Source organism: Oryzias latipes, chromosome 24 (assembly GCF_053564925.1).
Source record: "Oryzias latipes strain Hd-rR chromosome 24, Olatipes_Hd-rR_3.1".
Lineage (NCBI taxonomy): Eukaryota > Metazoa > Chordata > Actinopteri > Beloniformes > Adrianichthyidae > Oryzias > Oryzias latipes.
In genome coordinates, this window is record NC_136260.1 from 14218481 (window position 1) to 14241853 (window position 23373).

General features: G+C 36.3%; 2 protein-coding genes across 2 annotated transcripts; one reads left to right on the top strand and one right to left on the bottom strand.

Moving 5' to 3' along the window:
• The first annotated feature begins 475 nt into the window (after nt 1-475).
• LOC101154998 (uncharacterized) lies at nt 476-20749 on the top strand. The gene is made up of 25 exons (XM_023952757.2): nt 476-507; nt 757-819; nt 1030-1092; nt 2155-2211; nt 2361-2417; nt 2634-2696; nt 2887-2946; nt 4268-4306; nt 4393-4548; nt 5150-5320; nt 7545-7586; nt 7888-12723; nt 13978-14084; nt 14408-14466; nt 14564-14700; nt 14795-15013; nt 15176-15388; nt 15474-15611; nt 15683-15858; nt 16418-16582; nt 16672-18177; nt 18287-18328; nt 18655-18708; nt 20098-20158; nt 20233-20749. Exons 2-25 carry the CDS (start codon nt 813-815, stop codon nt 20304-20306), a joined length of 8502 nt encoding a protein of 2833 aa, XP_023808525.2. The 5' UTR covers nt 476-507; nt 757-812; the 3' UTR covers nt 20307-20749.
• Nucleotides 20750-21897: 1148 nt separating this feature from the next.
• LOC101175700 (trace amine-associated receptor 1-like) lies at nt 21898-23317 on the bottom strand. Its single transcript, XM_020714811.3, has one exon. It carries the CDS (start codon nt 23011-23013, stop codon nt 22015-22017), a length of 999 nt encoding a protein of 332 aa, XP_020570470.1. The 5' UTR covers nt 23014-23317; the 3' UTR covers nt 21898-22014.
• Between the last annotated feature and the right edge of the window lie 56 nt (nt 23318-23373).

Sequence of the window (23373 nt, forward strand, 5' to 3'; positions counted from 1 at the left end):
TTTGTGAGGACCAGTATCGGTGGTCATGTGACCAGTGTCTTATGTATGGAGCATGTGACCAGATCTCTGCAGACTCATGTGGATGCATCAACGCCATTCCTTCTGACAGAAACTTCTGCCACTCTCTGTATCAACACAGTAAGAAGTTTGAATTAGATTTATTGTGCTAATTGTACCAATATTTTTATTTAATTATGGCAAATTACGTTTATAAACGTTGCTGTAAACAGTTTTGGACAAAGATGTAGATATTTTTACATCTATACAAAACCTATTTTGCGTCATTAAATCATCAAGCAAAAGATGTCCCTCTAAATGTTTGACAAAGGAGGGTATTTGTTTAACATAATGGGTCCCAATAGCTGTTTTTTTTAAACTACAAATAAATAATAAGTCTTCTAAGCCTAACATGATCTGTTTTGGCTAAATATTTGTTGACAGTTTACTGTTTTCTTTTTTTAGATTTTACAGTTTGTCCAACTACAACTCCTAGGACATTTACAACAAGTAAGTCACCATAAAAAATAATAATGATAATGTTATGACTGTAACAGATTAAACGGAAGATGTTTTAAGAATTTAACTTTTATGTTCGATACTTTTTCCAGCTGTCTTTCCTTTACATTTAGCAGAAAGTATTCAACATATTCTAAAAAATGAACTCCAGTATTTAAACTAATGATGCATTTTAATTTATCTGCAACTTGAAAAAAAGATTTACAATTAGATTTTGTTATTGTCTTTCCATTTCTTTAGATTCTCCATCTGTTACTACTGAAATATTTACAACAAGACCTGATTTGACAACATTTATGGCCGGTAACTGAAAGATTAGAACCATAACTTGTTTTTAAATGTAATAAATCAAAAACCATTTCATAAAAATCTGCATATGTCTTGTGTTTTGACAAGTTTGTTTTTTCTGTTTGACTTAACACAAGTTACATTTTGTCTGATACTGAAAATACATATGAATAAACAACTGTTTAGATTTACTGTCTTATACTTTTTGCATGTTTGTGTCTTTAGATTCTCCTTTTGTTACCACTGAAATATTTACAACCATGCCTGATGCGCCCACAACTACGGCAGGTAACTGAAATAGAAGAGGCCTGGGAGCTTGAGGGTACTGTGCAGTATCTTAGGTGTTCCTTGCACTGCGCTCTTCTGGACTGAGAGGTCTGAGGTCTTTCCAGGTATCTGTTGTAGCCACTCCTCCAGCTTGGGGGTTACTGCCCTGAGTGCTCCAATTACCACAGGCACCACTGTCACCTTCACTTTCCATGCTTTCTCCAGTTCTTCTCTGAGTCCCTGGTATTTCTCCAGTTTCTCATGTTCCTTCTTCCTGATGTTCCCATCACTTGGCACTGCCACATCCACCACAACGGCTTTCCTCTGTTCTTTATCCACCACTACAATGTCTGGTTGGTTCGCCATTACCATCCTATCAGTCTGGATCTGGAAGTCCCACAGGATCTTTGCCCTTTTATTCTCTACCACCTTCGGAGGTGTTTCCCATTTTGACCTTGGGGTTTCCAGTCCATATTCTGCACACATGTTCCTGTATATTATACCAGCAAATTGATTGTGGTGCTCCATGTATGCTTTCCCTGCCAGCATCTTACACCCTGCAGTTATGTGCTGGATTGTTTCAGGGGCCTCTTTGCACAATCTACACTTTGGGTCTTGTCTGGTGTGGTAGATCTGAGCCTCTATGGCTCTGGTGCTCAGAGCTTGTTCCTGAGCTGCCAGGATGAGCACTTCAGTGCTGTTGGGGCAGTGTTGTTGGGGCTGTGTGTACCCAAGCTCAGGGTGGGAGTGTGGTATACCCTGCTCTCTGACCTGCTGTTCTTGCTCTCCCGTGGTGGTATTGCAATTGGTTTGTAGCACTTCAATCTCAAGTTGTGATAGGAGTTGCCGTTTGTGGATATTAGAACATTGGGCTACCAGTTGCTTGGCAGTTCACCTTGATTGTGGATTTCGAAGCGTCCATTGATTCCACATTCTCTGCATGTAACCCCTCTGGGTAGGATTTCTTGAGTATTAGCATTCTTACAGAACCTTTTTATTTTTATGTATATATATATACAGTATATTCTTCATTAAAATGTGTCCTTTATTGCAATGTATTCACTGTATATTTTATGTCTTTAGATTCTCCTTTTACCACTGAAATATTTACAACATCTGATGTGACTACAACGATGACAGGTAACTGAAATATTAAAATCTATATATGTATTGTTCTTTTAATACTTTTTTTCCTGTTTGTTTTTAATCTTGAAGTTTCTTACAAATGAACAGCTTCATTAATATGTGTCCTTTATTGTAATGTTTTCATTGTATATTTATGTATTAAGGTTCTCCTTTTACCACTGAAATAGTAACAACGCCTTATGTGACCACAACTATGACAGGTAACTGAAATATTAAAATGTTCACAGTTTTTTTCAAAATCTAAATGAATTTTTGATTAAACACCTGAATGTGTGCCACTTATTTATGTTAATTTCTTCTTTTATGTTTTTCTGTTTGCAACATTTGTCTTAATCTTAAAGCGTTTTTACAAATAAACAGCTTCATTAAAATGTGTCCTTCATCAAAATGTTTTCTCTGTATGTTTATGTCTTTAGATTCTCCTCCTGTTACCACTGAAATCGTTACAACTGCACCAGACATTACCACAGCTATGACAGGTTATTAGGATGGTTAAAACCATCTTCATTTATTTCATATATATACAAATGTAACATGTTTCAATTAACAATTGAATTTTGTGGCTTTAAATTGTTTTGATGTTATGTATTGAAGTTAATTTTAACTAAACAGCTTCATTCAAAAGTTCACTTTTACTGTAAAGTTTTCTCTGTGTTTGTGTGTCATTAGATTCTCCTGTCACCACTGAAATATTTACAACTGCGGCAGATGTGACAACAACTAAGAAAGGTATCAGAAATGTTAAACCAACATATTTTACTTCAGATTTATATAAATGCAACATGTTTCCATCAACACCTGAATGTGTGTTTTTTAATAGTCTTTTTTGCCAGTCTGAATAAACAAATGTTCAGTTTTACTGTCATATTTTCTGGATTCTCCCTCTGTTGCCATAAAAATATTCACAACTACACCTGATGTGAGCTAACTGTGAAGGACAAAATATCACATAATTACTCAAAAACATTGCATCAACATATGTTAAAAACAAATTTGTGTGGAGGGGTTGCTAAAAAAAATTTTTCTCATGATGGAGGATATATATAAAATAATTTAGGCTTAAAACGGCTTTTCTGAATATATCTTTATTCAAACCTTGGTGAATCTGGAGCAGATAAAAAAATGTCACTTGATGAATTTCTAAAAGTGTCACCATACCTAAAATGGGCGGGCCAAAACCTCCCTGCTGCGCTAGACAAATACTTACATGAACACGTCGCTTTCCTCATCTGAGCTGACATCTGAATCAAAACTGTACGGCTGGATAGCTCGAATAATGCTCACCATTTTGTTGTACCAGTAATGTTAGCTTGGGGCTGTGGCTGACAGCTAGTGGGAGAGCGTGTAAACAAAGGGATGATGGGGAAAATCAACAGAGGTTTACTTACGCTCCAACAGTCCTGCTCACAACTCAGAGAGGAATTGCTAAAAAACCTCCTGCCATGCTCCACAAACTATGTCCTAAAGAATGACGGAGGGATGTTTGATTTTGGCTAAAAACAGTATCTTCATTCAGTAATTAAAAAAACACTGGGAACATTTTTACAATAGATCAAGAGTGGGACTTTAAAACGATACTCAGTCTTCTGAGAATTACTGTCATGCCATGTTACTACTTATCACAAAGTAGCTTACTTTATATATCTAATATCATAAGATTGATCTCTTGTTGCCACTGAAATCTATAAAATAACCACAAATGTGGCAGGAAATTGCAAGATAAAAACACTAAAATTGAACAATTGAAATAATGCATGTTTTCAATCTCTCTTTATGTGTTTTTCTGTAGCTTTTTTACACATTTAAAGATAAAGAAAACACCACTATTATTGATTTACTTTATATTCAGACATTTCGGCAGTAGTTTTTACATTAAATGTTTTGATCAACTTTTTTCTAAATAAAAAAAGTTGAAGTTTGGTGCTCCCCCACCCTAAGCAAAGTCTTTAGGTGAATAAAGAAATATTTTATTGGAGTTACATTGAATTTGATTTTAAAAACGCTTTAACCGCATGCTTCATGACTTTTGATGAATGTTCTGTTGCCACAGATATCCTCACAACTACTGAAGATGTAACAACTATGACAGGTAACCAAAAGAAAATTGAACTTTTTGTTTACTAAGCCATCAAATCTTAATGACAGATTAATAATGTGTTGAATGTCACCCTCCAGAGCTCCCCCCACCTGTTTATAATTACCGGCTTTCTGTTGAGCTGAACACCACAGACATTACAGTAATAGATAAGCTGAGGAGCATTCTGGGAAACCTCACAGACCTACCCAGCTTGAACAGACAGATACGGATAAGTCGGGCCAACATTTCTACAGGTAGGACTGTATGAAGGACCAGGACAGTCGCTGTACAAGCAATAAAGCTTTTTAAAGAATTTCTGAAAAATCGAAAAATAAAATATAAAGAATACTAAATGGTTTTTTTTTATTCAGCAACAAATGTCCAAATAAATAAATTACAAAGTCTTCAGTAATTTCACTTTTTACTTTATAAGAGATATTGTACATTTATTTGTTAACTGGTTGATAAATATTGTGATTTGTAAACACGTGGAAATAGACACATTTTGTCAAAGCAAAAACAAGTAATGGAAATCCTCCATTTGATTAGTAAACCCTTTTCATTTAATATATTTTTATATATTTTTATTTCATATTATCTTTTCTGCCTATTTTATTCTGCCGCTACATTTTCAAATGTGCTTTGCAAATTGAAATTTAATTTGTGTGACACTATCATAGAAAGAATACGAAAACTAGTTTTAGAATGAACCTCTGCTCTCTGATTGGTTACACTGCCACAAGACTTGTATTTAGAACGTATAGACTTTAGGAATGTGTTAGGATTCAAACATTTTTCAAATTGAAGGATATGAAAAAAAAATCTTTTACGTTTATTTTTCATATTTGTCTGCAGTTTGTTCTCCTGTCAGCTATGGATACCAGTGCAGATGTGAGGATCAGTACCTGTGGTCATGTGACCAGTGTCAGACGTATGGCTCATGTGACCAGGTCTCTGAAAAGCCATGTGGATGCATCAATGCCATTCCTCCTGATGGACACTTTTGCCAATCTCTGGATCAACTCAGTAAGAGTGTAAAACTAAAAAAAATCTAACAATTAGTTTAGAAACTGCATTGTTTCTATAAACTAAAGTGACAAGTGTTTTATTATGTGTTTTTTTTCATGCTATGTTTGACTTTTAGTTTGTTTTTATTTAACTTTTAATGTTTTGTGCAGAGCAGTACATTTATAAAGATGAAGGCCTGGGTTATTAATAGTGCAAAAAATAAAAACTCCAGACTTTTACATGAAGAAGTTATGTTTTACTGAATCCAGTGCAGAAGATAGAGCTTAAGTGAAATCAGTAGCAATTCTGCCTGAAGCAAATGTTAGTGGTAAAGACAGGTCCTACATGAAAAATTACAATAAACCAATTTTAGAATCCCTGGATACAACTTAATAAAGTAGACTACACTAAAATAAAACTATGTTTTCCAGACCAAACTTGTCCCTGGGTTTCTGCCCTACATCCAAGCCCAACACCATAGCGTGCAGACAAGCACCTCATTACTCAGCTTTCCAACAGAGCATTTAACTGTAAACAAAATCCCCTTTTTCAGAAACACCTAAATAAAAAATGTATGAAATTGAATTTCTGTTTGGCCACCACCTATACAAAGAATCACAAAGGGCTTCAGCTGTTAGATTTGGGTGATGGTCAAATGCAGATCCCTTAATACTCCCATTTGGAGACACAGCTGCTAGCAAAAGGAACCCAGAATTAGGAAATGGAAAGGAGCTTTAACTTGCACAAATAAGTTTAGTGGTAGTGGTAAGTAAGTAAAGTAATTAAATCTTTATTTATAGCACTTTTCTCAGAGAGCGCCTCACAAAGTGCTTCACAATGTTAAAACAATATAAAAACAGTAGCGAGACCCAATAAACACACACAGGCATAGAAGTAAACAACCAGACAGGCAGAAGTGAACACAAGTAAAAGTCAGCTAAAAGCTCTCCTAAATAAAAAATGTCTTAACTTGAACTTTAAAACAATCTGGCGCAGAGACAGGGGGAGGTCGTTCCAAAGTCGGGGAGCGACTGCCAGAAAGACGAGGTCTCCCCTAGTTTTAAAATGATTCTTTGGAACACATAAAAGATTTTTATCAGTGGACCTCAAGGAATGTGCAGGAATGTAGGAAGTTAAAAGATCAGAAATATAGTTCGGTGTTTGTCCGTGCAAGGCTCTAAAAACTTAAATCAAAATCTTAAAATCTATTCTAAATTTAACAGGAAGCCAATGTAGACATAAAAGCAGAGGGGTGGCATTAGGGCGCTTTTTGGTTCCAGTTAAAAGCCTTGCAACAGAGTTCTAGTCCAGTTGGAGACGTTTAAGAGACTTTTCGTTAAGTAAAAAGAGAATTGCAGTAGTTTAAACGAGAGGAGATAAAAGCATGGATGATCAGCTCAAGGTCAGTTCTTTCTAACATTGCCTTCAGTTTAGCCACATTCCTCAGGTGATAAAAACAGTTTTTGACCAAGAGCTTCAAGTGAGAGTCTAGAGACATAGCTTTGTCAAACCAGACACCAAGATTCCTGAGACTGGGCTGGACAGTAGAACTCAGTGAACCAAGGTGTCTTTTGATGGAGGGAATTTTGTCATCAGAAGCAAAAATGATTGTCTTATTAGGGTTCGGGAGTAAATGGTTTTCATTTAACCAAACTTTAATGCTTGCCAAGCAATGTGGTTAGGTAGTCAGGCTTGCTTCTATGATCAGTTTGAGTTCTAAAACACAACTGTCCGACTGTCACATTTGTCAAAATTGGGTGAAAACAAAACTGGGGTAAGTAGGGAAATCTCTATCTGGTGTTAAGGGAAGCTTGAGACACTGAATCAGAGTGGAAAATGTCCTCCCCCTCCAATGAACCACAACTGATCAACTGGCTCTGGGATGACAACACATAAATGTGTTGGTAGATATTGGAAGCAAGAGTTGTCATTAGTCTTAGGGAGTCTTCACGCAGCTAAGAGGTACCTTAGTCCAAGCAAGTCGCAGCACCGGCAGTTGTAGATGCAAAAAATTGGGCTAGGAAGGATTTCAACAATTACTTTCAGAACCTCATATATCCTGTTGATATGCTTTCGACTAGGGAAGCAGAGGATGAAAACTGGACACCGTTCATGTCCCACCAAGAAAGAAATAAGACATGCTGAAGGGAATATTTCTCTCATTTGGTTGAACAACAAAAATTGATAGATGATTGGTAGACTGATTACTTTAATTCCTATTTAACGTTTGTCTTTTTTTCAGACCTTACTGCTTGTGTGATCACAACAACTGCATCAGAAACATGTAAGACAAAATATTCCTTTAAAAAATATGCAAAGCTTTTCATTTCAAAACATGTTTCTGGTCTCATTTACTTGAACACTTTCCTTGGGCTCCTCCATCCACGCACTTGAGTCCAATGATACAGAATATAAAAATCTTATCAATTTTTAACCAAAATATTAAACTCTATAATTAATTTCTACATTATTTTCCTAGTCAAATGTCACACTTATAAATCAAGACAACATGAATAAATGTTTACTTTAAAAATTAATGCAAAATCATAATAATAAAAAATTGTTTCCAAACTTTGCATTTTCAGCAACTGCTTGGACAAGCCAAAGTTACAGAACCACGGGAGCAAATGACTTAACATCAGTCAGCACCACAGAAACAACTAACAATTGGACAACTCCCATTATTTCCCCTATGCCAACTACAAGATTTTCTACTGGAATCCCGACCACACTCGGAGAACCGACAACTGCAAGTTCCACAGTTACATCCACTACAGGAAAAGAAGAAACTACTGTTAGGTCCACAGTGTTCCCCATAACTCAAACTGTTGCAGTTTCCCCAGATATTCCTACCATAACAGAAGAAGCAACAGCTCCAGCTTCAACAGTTATTTCTACAGCAAAAACACAAACTTCACCAACCACCATATTTATTCCTACTACAATTGAAGCAACAACTACTGCAGTTTCCACAAGTACTGCTACCATAACCGAAGAACCAACTACTGCATTTACAACAGGCATTACTAGCACAGCAGAAGAAACAACAACTCCAGCTTCAACAGTTATTTCTACAGCAGAAACACAAACTTCACCAACTACCATATTTATTCCTACTACAATTGAAGCAACAACTAATGCAGTTTCCACAAGTACTCCTATATCAACCGAAGAACCAACTACTGCATTTACAACAGGCATTACTAGCACAGCAGAAGAAACAACAACTCCAGCTTCAACAGTTATTTCCACAGCAGAAACACAAACTTCACCAACTACCATATTTATTCCTACTACAATTGAAGCAACAACTAATGCAGTTTCCACAAGTACTGCTACCATGACCGAAGAACCAACTACTGCATTTACAACAGGCATTACTAGCACAGCAGAAGAAACAACTCCAGCTTCAACAGTTATTTCTACAGCAGAAACACAAACTTCACCAACTACCATATTTATTCTTACTACAATTGAAGCAACAACTAATGCAGTTTCCACAAGTACTCCTATATCAACCGAAGAACCAACTACTGCATTTACAACAGGCATTACTAACACAGCAGAAGAAACAACAACTCCAGCTTCAACAGTTATTTCTACAGCAGAAACACAAACTTCACCAACTACCATATTTATTCTTACTACAATTGAAGCAACAACTAATGCAGTTTCCACAAGTACTCCTATATCAACCGAAGAACCAACTACTGCATTTACAACAGGCATTACTAACACAGCAGAAGAAACAACAACTCCAGCTTCAACAGTTATTTACACAGCAGAAACACAAACTTCACCAACTACCATATTTATTCCTACTACAATTGAAGCAACAACTAATGCAGTTTCCACAAGTACTGCTACCATAACCGAAGAACCAACTACTGCATTTACAACAGGCATTACTAGCACAGCAGAAGAAACAACAACTCCAGCTTCAACAGTTATTTCTACAGCAGAAACACAAACTTCACAAATTACCATATTTATTCCTACTACAATTGAAGCAACAACTAATGCAGTTTCCACAAGTACTGCTACCATAACCGAAGAACCAACTACTGCATTTACAACAGGCATTACTAGCACAGCAGAAGAAACAACAACTCCAGCTTCAACAGTTATTTCTACAGCAGAAACACAAACTTCACCAACTACCATATTTATTCCTACTACAATTGAAGCAACAACTAATGCAGTTTCCACAAGTACTCCTATATCAACCGAAGAACCAACTACTGCATTTACAACAGGCATTACTAACACAGCAGAAGAAACAACAACTCCAGCTTCAACAGTTATTTCTACAGCAGAAACACAAACTTCACCAACTACCATATTTATTCCTACTACAATTGAAGCAACAACTAATGCAGTTTCCACAAGTACTCCTATATCAACCGAAGAACCAACTACTGCATTTACAACAGGCATTACTAGCACAGTAGAAGAAACAACAACTCCAGCTTCAACAGTTATTTACACAGCAGAAACACAAACTTCACCAACTACCATATTTATTCCTACTACAATTGAAGCAACAACTAATGCAGTTTCCACAAGTACTGCTACCATAACCGAAGAACCAACTACTGCATTTACAACAGGCATTACTAGCACAGCAGAAGAAACAACTCCAGCTTCAACAGTTATTTCTACAGCAGAAACACAAACTTCACCAACCACCATATTTATTCCTACTACAATTGAAGCAACAACTAATGCAGTTTCCACAAGTACTCCTATATCAACCGAAGAACCAACTACTGCATTTACAACAGGCATTACTAACACAGCAGAAGAAACAACAACTCCAGCTTCAACAGTTATTTCTACAGCAGAAACACAAACTTCACCAACTACCATATTTATTCCTACTACAATTGAAGCAACAACTAATGCAGTTTCCACAAGTACTGCTACCATAACCGAAGAACCAACTACTGCATTTACAACAGGCATTACTAGCACAGCAGAAGAAACAACAACTCCAGCTTCAACAGTTATTTCTACAGCAGAAACACAAACTTCACCAACTACCATATTTATTCCTACTACAATTGAAGCAACAACTAATGCAGTTTCCACAAGTACTCCTATATCAACCGAAGAACCAACTACTGCATTTACAACAGGCATTACTAACACAGCAGAAGAAACAACAACTCCAGCTTCAACAGTTATTTCTACAGCAGAAACACAAACTTCACCAACTACCATATTTATTCCTACTACAATTGAAGCAACAACTAATGCAGTTTCCACAAGTACTCCTATATCAACCGAAGAACCAACTACTGCATTTACAACAGGCATTACTAGCACAGCAGAAGAAACAACAACTCCAGCTTCAACAGTTATTTCTACAGCAGAAACACAAACTTCACCAACTACCATATTTATTCCTACTACAATTGAAGCAACAACTAATGCAGTTTCCACAAGTACTGCTACCATAACCGAAGAACCAACTACTGCATTTACAACAGGCATTACTAGCACAGCAGAAGAAACAACTCCAGCTTCAACAGTTATTTCTACAGCAGAAACACAAACTTCACCAACCACCATATTTATTCCTACTACAATTGAAGCAACAACTAATGCAGTTTCCACAAGTACTCCTATATCAACCGAAGAACCAACTACTGCATTTACAACAGGCATTACTAACACAGCAGAAGAAACAACAACTCCAGCTTCAACAGTTATTTCTACAGCAGAAACACAAACTTCACCAACTACCATATTTATTCCTACTACAATTGAAGCAACAACTAATGCAGTTTCCACAAGTACTCCTACCATAACTGAAGAACCAACTTCTGCATTTACAACAGGCATAACTAGCACAGCAGAAGAAACAACAACTCCAGCTTCAACAGTTATTTCCACAGCAGAAACACAAACTTCACCAACTACCATATTTATTCCTACTACAATTGAAGCAACAACTAATGCAGTTTCCACAAGTACTGCTACCATAACCGAAGAACCAACTACTGCATTTACAACAGGCATTACTAGCACAGCAGAAGAAACAACTCCGGCTTCAACAGTTATTTCTACAGCAGAAACACAAACTTCACCAACTACCAAATTTATTCCTACTACAATTGAAGCAACAACTAATGCAGTTTCCACAAGTACTCCTATATCAACCGAAGAACCAACCTCTGCATTTACAACAGGCATTACTAGCACAGCAGAAGAAACAACTCCAGCTTCAACAGTTATTTCTACAGCAGAAACACAAACTTCACCAACTACCAAATTTATTCCTACTACAATTGAAGCAACAACTAATGCAGTTTCCACAAGTACTCCTACCATAACCAAAGAACCAAGTACTGCATTTAGAACAGGCATTACTAGCACAGCAGAAGAAACAACAACTCCAGCTTCAACAGTTATTTCTACAGCAGAAACACAAACTCCACCAACTACCATGTTTATTCCTACTACAATTGAAGCAACAACTAATGCAGTTTCCACAAGTACTCCTACCATAACAGAAAAACCAAGTACTGCGTTTACAACAGGCATTACTAGTACAACAGAAGAAAAAACCACTCCAGCTTCAACAGTTTTTTCTACAGCAGAAACACAAGCTTCACAAATTACCATATTTAGTCTTACAACAATTGAAGCAACAACTAATGCAGTTTCCACAAGTACTCCCACCATTACTGAAGAACCAACTATTGCATTTAGAACAGGCATTACTAGCACAACTGAAGAAGCAACAACTCCAGCTTCAGCAGTTATTTCTACAGCAGACACACAAACTTCACCAACTACCATATTTGTTCCTACTACAGTTTTTCTTACAACTGATGAACCAACTACTGCAGCTTCCACACTTCTCACAACCACAACTGGACCAATAACAACTTCAAATCCCACAATAATTCCTACCACAACTGAAAAACCAACTACTAAAGTTGTCACAGTTACCACAATCAAAGAACCAACAACGGCAATTTCCACAGATATTCCTACCACATTTGTCCCCTCTGTTCCAACTACTGCAGTTAATCCCACCACAACAACTACTACAGCCACTACTACTTCAACAGTACCCACTAAGACCACTAAGGTTACGAATAACACTACAGAAACTATTGGTACAACTACCACCACTAAAGCTGCAACAACTACCACAACAATGGCTACCACGACTACTACTACCAAGGCTACTACGACTACCACTAAAAAGGATATCCCGACTACCGAGGCTACCATGATTCCCATCACAAAGGCTACCATGACTACCACCACCGAGGCTACCATGACTACCACCACCAAGGCCACCACGACTACCACCACCAAGGCCACCACGACTACCACCATCAAGGCCACCACAACAGCCGAAACTACAACAATTAAGCCTACTAACTTTACCACTTCTTTAAAAGGTAGCAGTGTGTTATTGAACCACTTTTAGATAGTTTACAAATTCTCAAAAATATAGTCAAACTCAATTGGAAAAAAAAAGATTTTACACTAAGGTAGATGTATTTTAAGGAGCCCGTGTCCTGACATTAAGATATAAAAATATATCTTGTTCCCACAGGTTATTATGTCGTTCGCATGAAATACTATTCCGTTCGCACAAGATACTATTCCGTTCCCACAAGATACTATTGCGTTCCCTCAAAATACTATTCCGTTCCCTCGAAATGATTAACTCGTGCGAACGCAATAATTAATCCGTTCGAACGCAATAATTATTCACGTCATACGTCATTCAGGCAGATATGCTCTCTGTACGCTGGCAAAACTAAGCCGCTTTCAGCGGTAACTTCCGTGTCTCTGTGACCCATATTCGTTCAAAAAAGGAACATGAAAAACAAAAATGATCACTTTATTACTGTCTCAATGAATATAAGAAAAATATCAAAAGATTTATGATAACTAGGCTGCTTTGTCATACGATAGCTCCTGCTAGGCTACTACTTGCGCCGCCGCAGAGCTCTTTGATGTATGCCGGCATTTGGGCAACTGGCTGGTCTGTTGTCAGACAGCTGATATTGTAGTTTAGGGTCGAATAGGAATAATAATATTCAGGACTTGTCTTTTATTAACTTTAGCAGTCAGTTGCTTTACATTCAAAGGCTATTAAGCTACATGCTAACTGATTAGCCGATCATTGATCCTGTTATCCATTTACGTCATAGATTTACAGCAGATCCCTTCACATTTCTCTCTGTGTGTGTCTCATTACATTGCATTGAAGACACGGAGGATGTTTAGAGAACAGATTTATTTATTTCAAAAAGCACAAAAGCATCCATCGTATTCACGTTCATTCACATGGTGATCTGGTACGCCCTCAGTCATCTTGCTGCAAAAGCCGCTTCCTGCCGCTACTTCCGTGTCTCTGTGAGCATTCAATAGGGGTAAAAATAAAAGCAAGAATGGTCGATCTGTCATTTTCTCGATGAAAATCTGAAAAATATCATGTTAAGCTGGCTGCTTCGCCTAAAGCACTTACCGTAGTATTTATATGAGTTGCACAGTTTTGTTTGAACACATTGATTACATTTTTTTTAGTTAACATGTGTAAACAGGCTTATCATATCCAGGTTTTTGTGAACTTTTTACAATGGTTTTTAAATATTTACCTTTAAAATAAATATTTCATTGTACTTTTCACTTATTTCAAACAGCAATTGACATTGCAGTGTCAGTCACATTTGACATGGTGTTCAGAAAAGAGTTCAACGATAAGACAAGTTCTGCATACCAAAGTCTAGAAAGAAACATTACTACAGAGGTGAGTGCATTTATTACAAAACTATGACTTTTAGTCTTTTATTGAATTTATTTTGATTTTTTTTCTACAATTCTTTATTAATGTTTGATTATTTATTCATTGTCTGTTTTGCTCTAAACAGTATTGTTTTCCTATGAATTATTATGTGCGACTGAATATGGCCTATGGATTACAGGCTTTTATTTCCTTTTATTGTATTGTTTTTATTCTGGGATGCCCTGTGTTAGTTTTATGTATGAGAAGTGCTATAGTAACTACAGTTGATTAACACAAGTTAAGGTTATTAATTGTTCACATTGTTTCCTTAAACTACAATGTCACAGCTAGAGAAACAGTACAGCTCTATCAAAGGGTTTGTCAGAGTCACCGTGACAGGATTCAGGTATGTACTTTTCCTAAAATGAACTTTCAAGATTCTAAATACTTGGTATCACATATAGAATTTCATTTTTATTTTTTGTGTGTTTGTTATTTCTTAGACCAGGAAGTGTTATTGCAGATTTTGTCATTTCAACAGCAGAGGATTCTGCAACACAAATTACTGAAGCAAATAAAGACCTCAAAAACACTTTAAAGTCTATTGCTCCTGTACTGAAGTCTACTGCACAGTATAAAAGTAAGGACTGGTTTGTCTTTTTTCTCAACAATAAGAAGGCAGGAACTGAACAATTAAGTGTAAAACCATAACAGTAATTTATTTTTATCCCAAGGTTCCACCAAGATTAAATTCAATTCTACCTACCTAACTAATACAACAATGACATTGGTATGTGGACCTCCTGAGGGTGATCTACTTGACATTGTAGGAAATATTAACAGTGCTGAGTGGAAATTTGAAAACATAAACATTTCACCAGGACGTCGGACCTTTACTACTCGCAGTAACACTTCTATACTTACTGTAAACAATGTCAATCCTTTTGATACTGGTAAGTAACCTAATTTTTTTTCACTTGAAAAATACTTGTACATTTTACTATTTAGGTGCCCAAAACACTTTTTATAGAATCCTTAAGCATAATATTTTAGAAAGGTAACTAAAGTTTTAATATTACTAAAATCCAAACTCTTTCTTCTGTTTTTAATTACAGGGCTTTATGAATGTATCCTCAAAGGAACAAACTCTGAGTTTTACCAAAATGGAACTGTTGAAAAAGTTAATATTCAAGCAGCTCCTGATGTAAAGGTGGTCGCAGTAAAAAACGTTGTGTGCAAAGCGGGAAATAAAGCAAACCTTAGTTGTTGTGTTCAGCCAATCTATACCATCACCTGGGCTCAGCCTCCTTCAAGCGTACAAATACCAAGTAAATATGATTCACAGTTGTTGAAATTTCAATAATAGGATAATGAAAAAGACTGTTTCCAATTTCATAAATCACCTAATTTTAGGAACTACAAGCTCTCCTGATGAATACTGCATCAACAACGAATATACAATAACCAGCTGCGATGACATGACATTCACATGTAAAGTTAATGAATACGATGGGTACGAAAAAACAACAACACTGAAATTCTTTAAAGGAGGTAAATGTTGAAAACATGTTCACATTTTGTTCTTTTACTGTCCCATTAACCAAACAACTCTATGTCTTAAGCTCCTACATGCACAAGTGATCTATATGGGGACGGACAAGAAGGTTTCATAGCAGATGTTGCATGTCCAGAAGGTCAAAAAGGAAGAAAAAAAGCCATTTGTAAAGGAAATAAGTGGGAACTCAGTGAAGAAAACTGCATTCTAACCGTAATCACTGATTTATTTGCTAAGTCAACAGTAAGTAATTTTTCTGTAACAAATATAGCAGTAACATTTAGAATGAATACATACTTTCCACCAGCACTTTTCTTGGATTTTATCTTGTAAAATAAAGAATTTTCAACATTCTCATTAATGCTTTACAGATTTGTAAATGTTAGATTACAAGTTTCAATTAACCAAAAGAAAAAGAATCATTGAACACCATTCAGCCTTGCTAAAGTGAAATGAATTGTGATGTCTCAGCGCTCAGACCCTCATCAGGAAAATTTTATTTCTGCAACTGCAGTTACATTAAATTTTTTTATCACATTTTTTTGCTACACATAAAAATATAAAGCCAATCAAACAGGTCTCTAATAATTATGCAAGTATAACAGAAAATCCTTACCTCAACAACAAGGTCTGTGGCAAATGATTGACAGAAGAAAACAAAAAACACTGTTTTAGTCAGTAAGCTCTTATCCCAACTGCATACAGATTTTTTGAAAGACCATTAGACAGTTATTTATTTGACATCCTTGTGGTTTGGTGGTAAAATCTGGTTGCTTATTTTTTTCAATCATTGTTCTTTTAGGAACTGGTGCAAGAAAATGTACAGACTTTTTCAAGTGATCTCCAAAAGGCTGTAAATGATAGTAAAACTGTAATTGCAAAGTCATCTAAGAGCGTATCTACTATTGTCAACATTCTAACTACCATCGCAAATGTGTCAACTTCTGTCACTACAGATGTCATGAGGGTAAGATTTTATCTTTTAGTTGACTGCAATTAGAACACCCCAAAGGTTTAATGCGGTTTTGCTCTAACTATGAAATGTCGGATTTACAGAATGTGCTACAGACCATTGATGTCCTCGCAGATGATGGCGTCAAAGAGTCCTGGGAAACCCTGAATAAAGATAGAAACAATAATGCTGGTTCAAAATTACTGGAATCACTGGAGACACTCTCAGGAGCCTTGAGTGGGACGGCTGATATCTCCACTGAACGAATTCATCTCATCAGAACAAATGCCGCCAACTTTGAAACTCCAAATTCCACATTTTCCTTGAAAATCCCAGACAGTGATGGTTTTTTCGACAATGATACTTTCATGACCATCATCATTCTGAGCACCTTTAATAATGTCATGCCAGCTCGAAACTCGTCCTTTAACTTAAGTCTCTTTAATGGAACCAGTAACGAAACATCTAACCCAAACAACGCAAATCTTGCTATCAATGCAGCTGTGGTTCTTGTCAAAGTAAATCAAACAGTTCAAAATGTCAGTTTTGAATTCCAAACCTTGAATGAAACCCTAAGCCAGGAAACACAGTGTGTCTTCTGGAATTTCACGCTCTTAGAAAACTTTGGTGCCTGGGATGATGAAGGATGCAAGTTTGTGTCACTAAAAAACAATGACACAGTAACCTGCAACTGCAACCACCTCACATCCTTCTCTGTTCTAATGTCAACCGACATCTCTCTTTTTGTGAATATACCAACCACTGTACCCCCTGGGTTAGGTACAGGTGGTACAGTGACAGGGGAAAACCCTATAAAACCTACAATCACTACAGTGGGTTTAATTTTGGACATAATCACCTACATTGGCGTCGGAATATCTCTGGCAAGCCTCGTCATATGTCTCATCATTGAAGGATATGTTTGGAAAGCTGTCACCAAAAACAGCACTGCCTTGATGCGTCACATCTCTATTGTTAACACAGCCCTGTCTCTGTTGATCGCAGACATTTGTTTCATCATTGCAGCCTCTTACTCACAGAAGGCCCTTGATAACAAAGATGGAGACTTTAAAGTTCTGATCGGACAGTGCAGTGCAGTGACATTTTTTATGCACTTCTTCTACCTTTCTCTGTTCTTCTGGATGCTGGTATCAGGCCTTCTGCTCCTCTACAGGACAGTGATGGTTTTCTCCCACATGTCAAAGTCCATCATGATAGCTATAGGCTTTGTTATAGGCTATGGTTGCCCTCTGATTATTGCTGTTACCACTGTTGCTGCTACAGCACCAAGTCAAACATACATCAGGAAAAATTACATTTGCTGGCTTAACTGGACTGAGTCTAAAGCCCTTCTGTCCTTGGTCATTCCAGCCCTGGTTATAGTTGTGATCAACATTATAGTTGTAATTGTGGTTTTATGCAAAATGATGAGAAGAACTTCAGCAAACACCATCCAGCCGGATGAGAAGAACAGCTTTGTAGTTATTCTAAGATGTCTGGCCATCCTGACACCTTTATTTGGACTGACTTGGGCCCTGGGGATTGGAACCATGGTTTCACCAAAAGATGTAGGCATCCACATAGCCTTCGCATTCTTTAATTCCCTTCAGGTAATTATACATTTAAAGATAAAAAGGCAGCACATTTTTACAAATGTTTAAGTGTTTTTGTTTTATTTGTCCACACTTTGTTAATGTAATCATGTTTGACTCTCCACAGGGTTTCTTTATTCTAGTGTTTGGCACATTGTTTGATTCCAAGGTAGGTTGGGTCAGAGGGGGGCATATAAAGACAAAACAAATCACATAATTTTGCTATCAATAGAAAGGTTCAAGTTTTGTTTTAATAAATCATTAGAAATGTTTTAAAAAAATCTTTTTGCCAATTTGACATGCCAATCTGTTGTTATCACATCTTTATTAACCAAAAAGCCAAACATTGAAGAATTTGTTTTAATTCTTTTCAGATGTAACCCCAAATCAATATAATCACATGAAATTTATTAGAAATGTGTCAAATGTCTGTTTTGTTTAGTTGTTTAAAGTTTAAGATGACATTACTAATGATATCAAACTGTTTCTACACAGATTCGTGCAGTTCTCTCAAGCAGAACTCCTTCTATAAACTCCATTTCGACAAGAGTAAGTCAGTAAAATAATCTATACACTACATGCAGTTGTATTTTTTTAAGAATGTCAGGGGGGGGGCTTTTTTATATGTCACAGAACAGTTTTTTTCCTTTTGAACCTTTTCCAGAAATAAAGTATATTCATTTACTGTCTATACGGGTTAGATGATGACAAAATATATTTTTCTTGAACACATATATGTTAACAAACAAAAACATGATCAGATAAGTCAATAAAAGGGTAAGCCCGCCCCTACTTTCCATCATCCATGTTTACACTCCTTCCCACTAGCTTCCGGTCCCTCACACCACCAATGTAATGTAAAAGAAATGGGGAGCAATATTGGAGTTCTCCATCTGTACAGTTTTGAAAAGGTTGTCAGCTCAGACAAGGAAAATAAAGAAGTACATGGATCTGTTTGTCTCAAAAAGAATGCTACAAGGTTTTTCCACTTCTGTTTCTATTTTTTCTTTTTTTTTTTGGCTACTCCTCATTTACCCCAATATAAGTAGATAAATACTCACAAATGAAATTTTAATCTTAAGATATGTCCATCATGAGAAAAATACTACAAGAACATATTAAAAACACCAAAAAAGAAAGCATTTGCATCAGCATGGATCTTTAAATACACTAAGAGTAAAACAGCTGTGGATGATTAACAACATTAACCTGGTTTGACCCAAACTAAACTGCAAAATCCTCAGGAATTTTACATACTGGTAATGTTTTGAAGTGAAAAATGATAACCCATTTTTATAGTAAAATCAACAATAAACCAAATAGTACTTTATTTGTAGAGTTCAGAATATAAATATGATGGTTTTGACTCACATTTTTGTCTCTACCACAATGGTGTGTTTTTTTTCCTTAAAGGGTCAAACAAATACATTGCTTGCTAGCTAGGCAATGACATCCTATTGTGACTTCTCTGTCAGACAATAGCTACTTCACTTACTGAAGAGTTGGCAACAATATCTCAGTCAAACAGGCCTTTAGGCTATGCTAGCCTCTCTCACTATATCAATGAACATTTAGCATTTCTTACTGAATCCTTCTTAAAACTCAGGTCTTTCCCACAGAACATAGTTAAAGTTAACACAGACATTTCTAGTTACAACACTACCTTCACACTGACACAAGAAGAATGTTTTACATCACATATTTCCCCAAGCTACATTCTGTGCTTACCTTGCTTCCCAATGCAATTGAGAAAAAGAGCAGAAGCAACAGAAAGCTGAAACAGGCCTTCAAAATAAAAGCATTTCTTAAAACTGTCAATTATGGAAAAGTTCTGAAATGCAATCGGGATTTAGACAAAATTGACACCAGTATAATTATTTATGTTACATACAAAAACCAAACCTTTTTAAGCTGAGTTTGCCATGTTTTGTCTTTCAGAGCACAAGTGGAGGCACATCTTCTTTTGGTGGATTAGTGACCCGACTCCGTGGAAGAAGAAGTAAGTCAGTTTTCATTCAAAATCTGTCCTTTTTATAAATCTCAATTACTCAACTGTTTTGGTTTTGTTTCCAGATGTTTACCAGGTTTCCCAGCCCAGGAGCAACGGCAACAACAGCGGTTCCTCAGAGTCATACAGCATGATATAAATCCTGACAGCAATAAAAAGAAAATGTGTCTTATTTGCAATGTGTGTTTTGTTTTAATTCTAAATGAGATGCGCAAAAATTTAAATTAAGTGCAGTATAGTTTTTTTAATGTGAAATTTTGTGCAATTGTACTCTGAAGAACAACTATTCATTTTTTTGTGAATTTTGTGACTTGTAATCCCTTTTTGTCCTTTTATGCAAAAATAATATAATGTAAATAAATACGGTATGTTAAACTCAGTGAAAGTTCTATCAAAGCTACATTACTGTAAATGAACAAATGTAAATGATAAAACAATGTAAACATAAAAGATTTAAAGGAATTGTTGTGTTCTTAATGAGGTGGTGATGCACAGATTTCTAACTGTTTAAGATGACTGTGAAGCCAGAAATAACTGAATAATTTAACGATGTATGTGAAAATAAAAATATTAAACTACTAACTACTGTTTAAATATGATCTTTTGTGCTTAGTACAGATCTGCTTTGATATGATTGTTTACTTTGCTTCTACTACTGAAGATGTAAATGACTGTTGGGCCTTTGGGTACCTGGGCTGTCTCTCAGGGGTAAACTCCAGGTGACCAGATGGAAATTTGCCTCAGTGGTAATGCAATGTTTGAAAGCACTTTAGAGTTAGTCACCACAAACACAAAAACAGCTGTGGTCGGTCAATAGCCAAGAAGACGTATAATGTTGTGTTTTTTAAGTTTACCATTATTTTTTGCAATTTTGAATCTTGTTTGCAACTGAACCCTAAGAAAGCCGTAAACATAAACAACCCATAGAATTTAGGAAGTAATAAAAGTCTGCTGGTATAAGACTAAAAAAGTAGTTTCAAGAAAAATATCAAGAACATTCCCTGTGGCTATAAATAAACTAATATAATAAAAGGGTAGAAAATACTTGTGTATCTCAATGATGTTTGATATAGACGTTTTGGAAGAAAGTGGACATTTTTCCCAATATTATTCTAAAAACTAAAATCAAGAAAACGGCTTTCAAACAGGATAAATGTTTCCATTTTTTTAAAAAGTTATTACATATTTGATCTTCTATATGAATAAAGGATTAATAGAAACTAAACAAAATTGCACATTTGAAACCCTTTAAAAAAGAAAGAGACAGAAACATGTCTTCCTGGATTAATATAGAAACCTTCCCCCTAAATACTGAATCCATATTTACAATTAATACCTACAAAAAAGAAAAAGACCAGTTTAGATTCTAGCAATCTGGCCAACTATAGACTAATATTAATACCAATATTAATATTGCCCCATTATTTCAAAAATCCTGAAAAGAGTTTTAGTTAAGCAGCTTTACTGCCACCTACAGGACAATAGCCACTTTAATTATTTTCAGTCAGGCTTCAGAACACACCACAGCACTGAAACTGCATTAGTTAGAACAGGGGTGCTCATTACGTCGATCGCAATTCACCAGTCAATCTTCAAGGACATGAGGGTAGATTGCAGGCCAGTAAAGATAAAAAATAAAAAAAAATAAAAATGTATTTCTAATAAATCCATCTGCGAATCCATATCCTCACCGAGAAGTAAATGACTTGATTGACATGCAGAACGGCCAGTCGAACGTCTTCTGAGACATCTGTCACTGTTCATGTATGTTTAAATACACTGAGCGCAAATTCTGTGTAAATATTAATTTGAAATTCCAAATGGTAAGAAAGGAAGCATTAACAATTTCAGAATAATTGTGCACTAGCTGAGTAACTTTGAAAGATCTTTCCAGACATTATGATTCTGAAAGCTGACCTGAACCAGCTGTAGAAGAAGGCATAGATTAAAGGGTTCAGCATTGAGTTTGAAAGTGCGAGCCAGTTTAGTGTTTCAATCACAGGGATCTGGGGAGGGGTGACAAACAAAGGCTGAAAAACAACACAAATAAAACAAGGAGTAAAACATAAAAGAAACACTCCCATGACAATAGCCAGAGTTTTTGTGGCCTTTCGCTCCATCTTACTAACTTCACTCTTTGAGCTGCTGGTGTTCTGGATGCTGTTCACCTGTTTTTGTGCTACGAGCAAAATCTTAAAGTAAATGCAGAGCATTATGATTGCAGGAAGATAAAATGAGAAAACTGGTCCTAAAGAGTTAGCCACCACAACATCAATTGAACAGTTCTCCTCACACCAGCCTTGACTAAATCCAACAACTATAATGGTGATCCCAATAAACACAGAGATGCCCCAGCTCACCAGGATCATGATGGCAGTTACCTGAGCTGTGATACTTGTTCTGTATGTCAAAGGCTGACACACAGCATAGTATCTGTCAATGGAAATGCAGCATAGGTTCAGAATGGAAGCTGTGCACAGAGTGATGTCAAAGCTGTCACGGATTTTGCAGAAAATCCCCTGGCGATACATACATGAGCTTACAGGGACAGCCATACTGAAAGGAAAGACTAGAACTCCAACCAGCAGATCAGCAACGGCTAGAGAAAGGATGAGGTAGTTAGTGGGAGTGTGGAGCTGTTTGAAATAAATGACAGATGTGATTACAAGCAGGTTTCCACATGATGTGACAATAGAGAGTGAGGCAAGGAGAATATACAACAAGACACAGGCAAAAGAGGGGCTACTCGTAAATACATACGTGCTATTTTGTAAATTATAGCAGGGATGTATGTAGCTGAGAACATATAAACCAATAAAATTGTCCTTCCTGTCTGAGCTGGTCATTTCTGTGGAATCAACCTGGAATATAAAAAGAGGAAAAAAAGAAAAATAACTTTTTTTTAACTGAATTTTTACAAAAAATTAAAAAAAAAAAAAGCATTTAAAAAGCATTTAAAATTTACCAATGTACTTACCTGAGAAAATACAGATTTCCTAGACAAAAGCACTGACCTCTGGATTCAGTGCTGTGTGCCATGGTGCTGCAGATCTGCATTTATAAATTGTTGCCGTTTCCATGGTCCACACAGTCTTTCATCATCCAATTTAGTGTCCAAATAAACACCTAGCAATAACACACATGTGCAGCAACAGGATATACCCCTTTGGATTTAACTTGAATTACCTTGTGCCAAAATTTTGTGT

Bases quoted from the DNA above. Each gene is read 5' to 3' on its own strand.
- LOC101154998 (XM_023952757.2), top strand. The intron at 2,418-2,633 runs GTAACTGAAATA...TTATGTCTTTAG, and splicing joins TGTGACCACAACTATGACAG to ATTCTCCTCCTGTTACCACT. The intron at 15,859-16,417 runs GTAAGTAATTTT...TTGTTCTTTTAG, and splicing joins ATTTATTTGCTAAGTCAACA to GAACTGGTGCAAGAAAATGT.
- LOC101175700 (XM_020714811.3), bottom strand. From the start codon at position 23,013: ATGACCAGCTCAGACAGGAAGGACAATTTTATTGGTTTATATGTTCTC.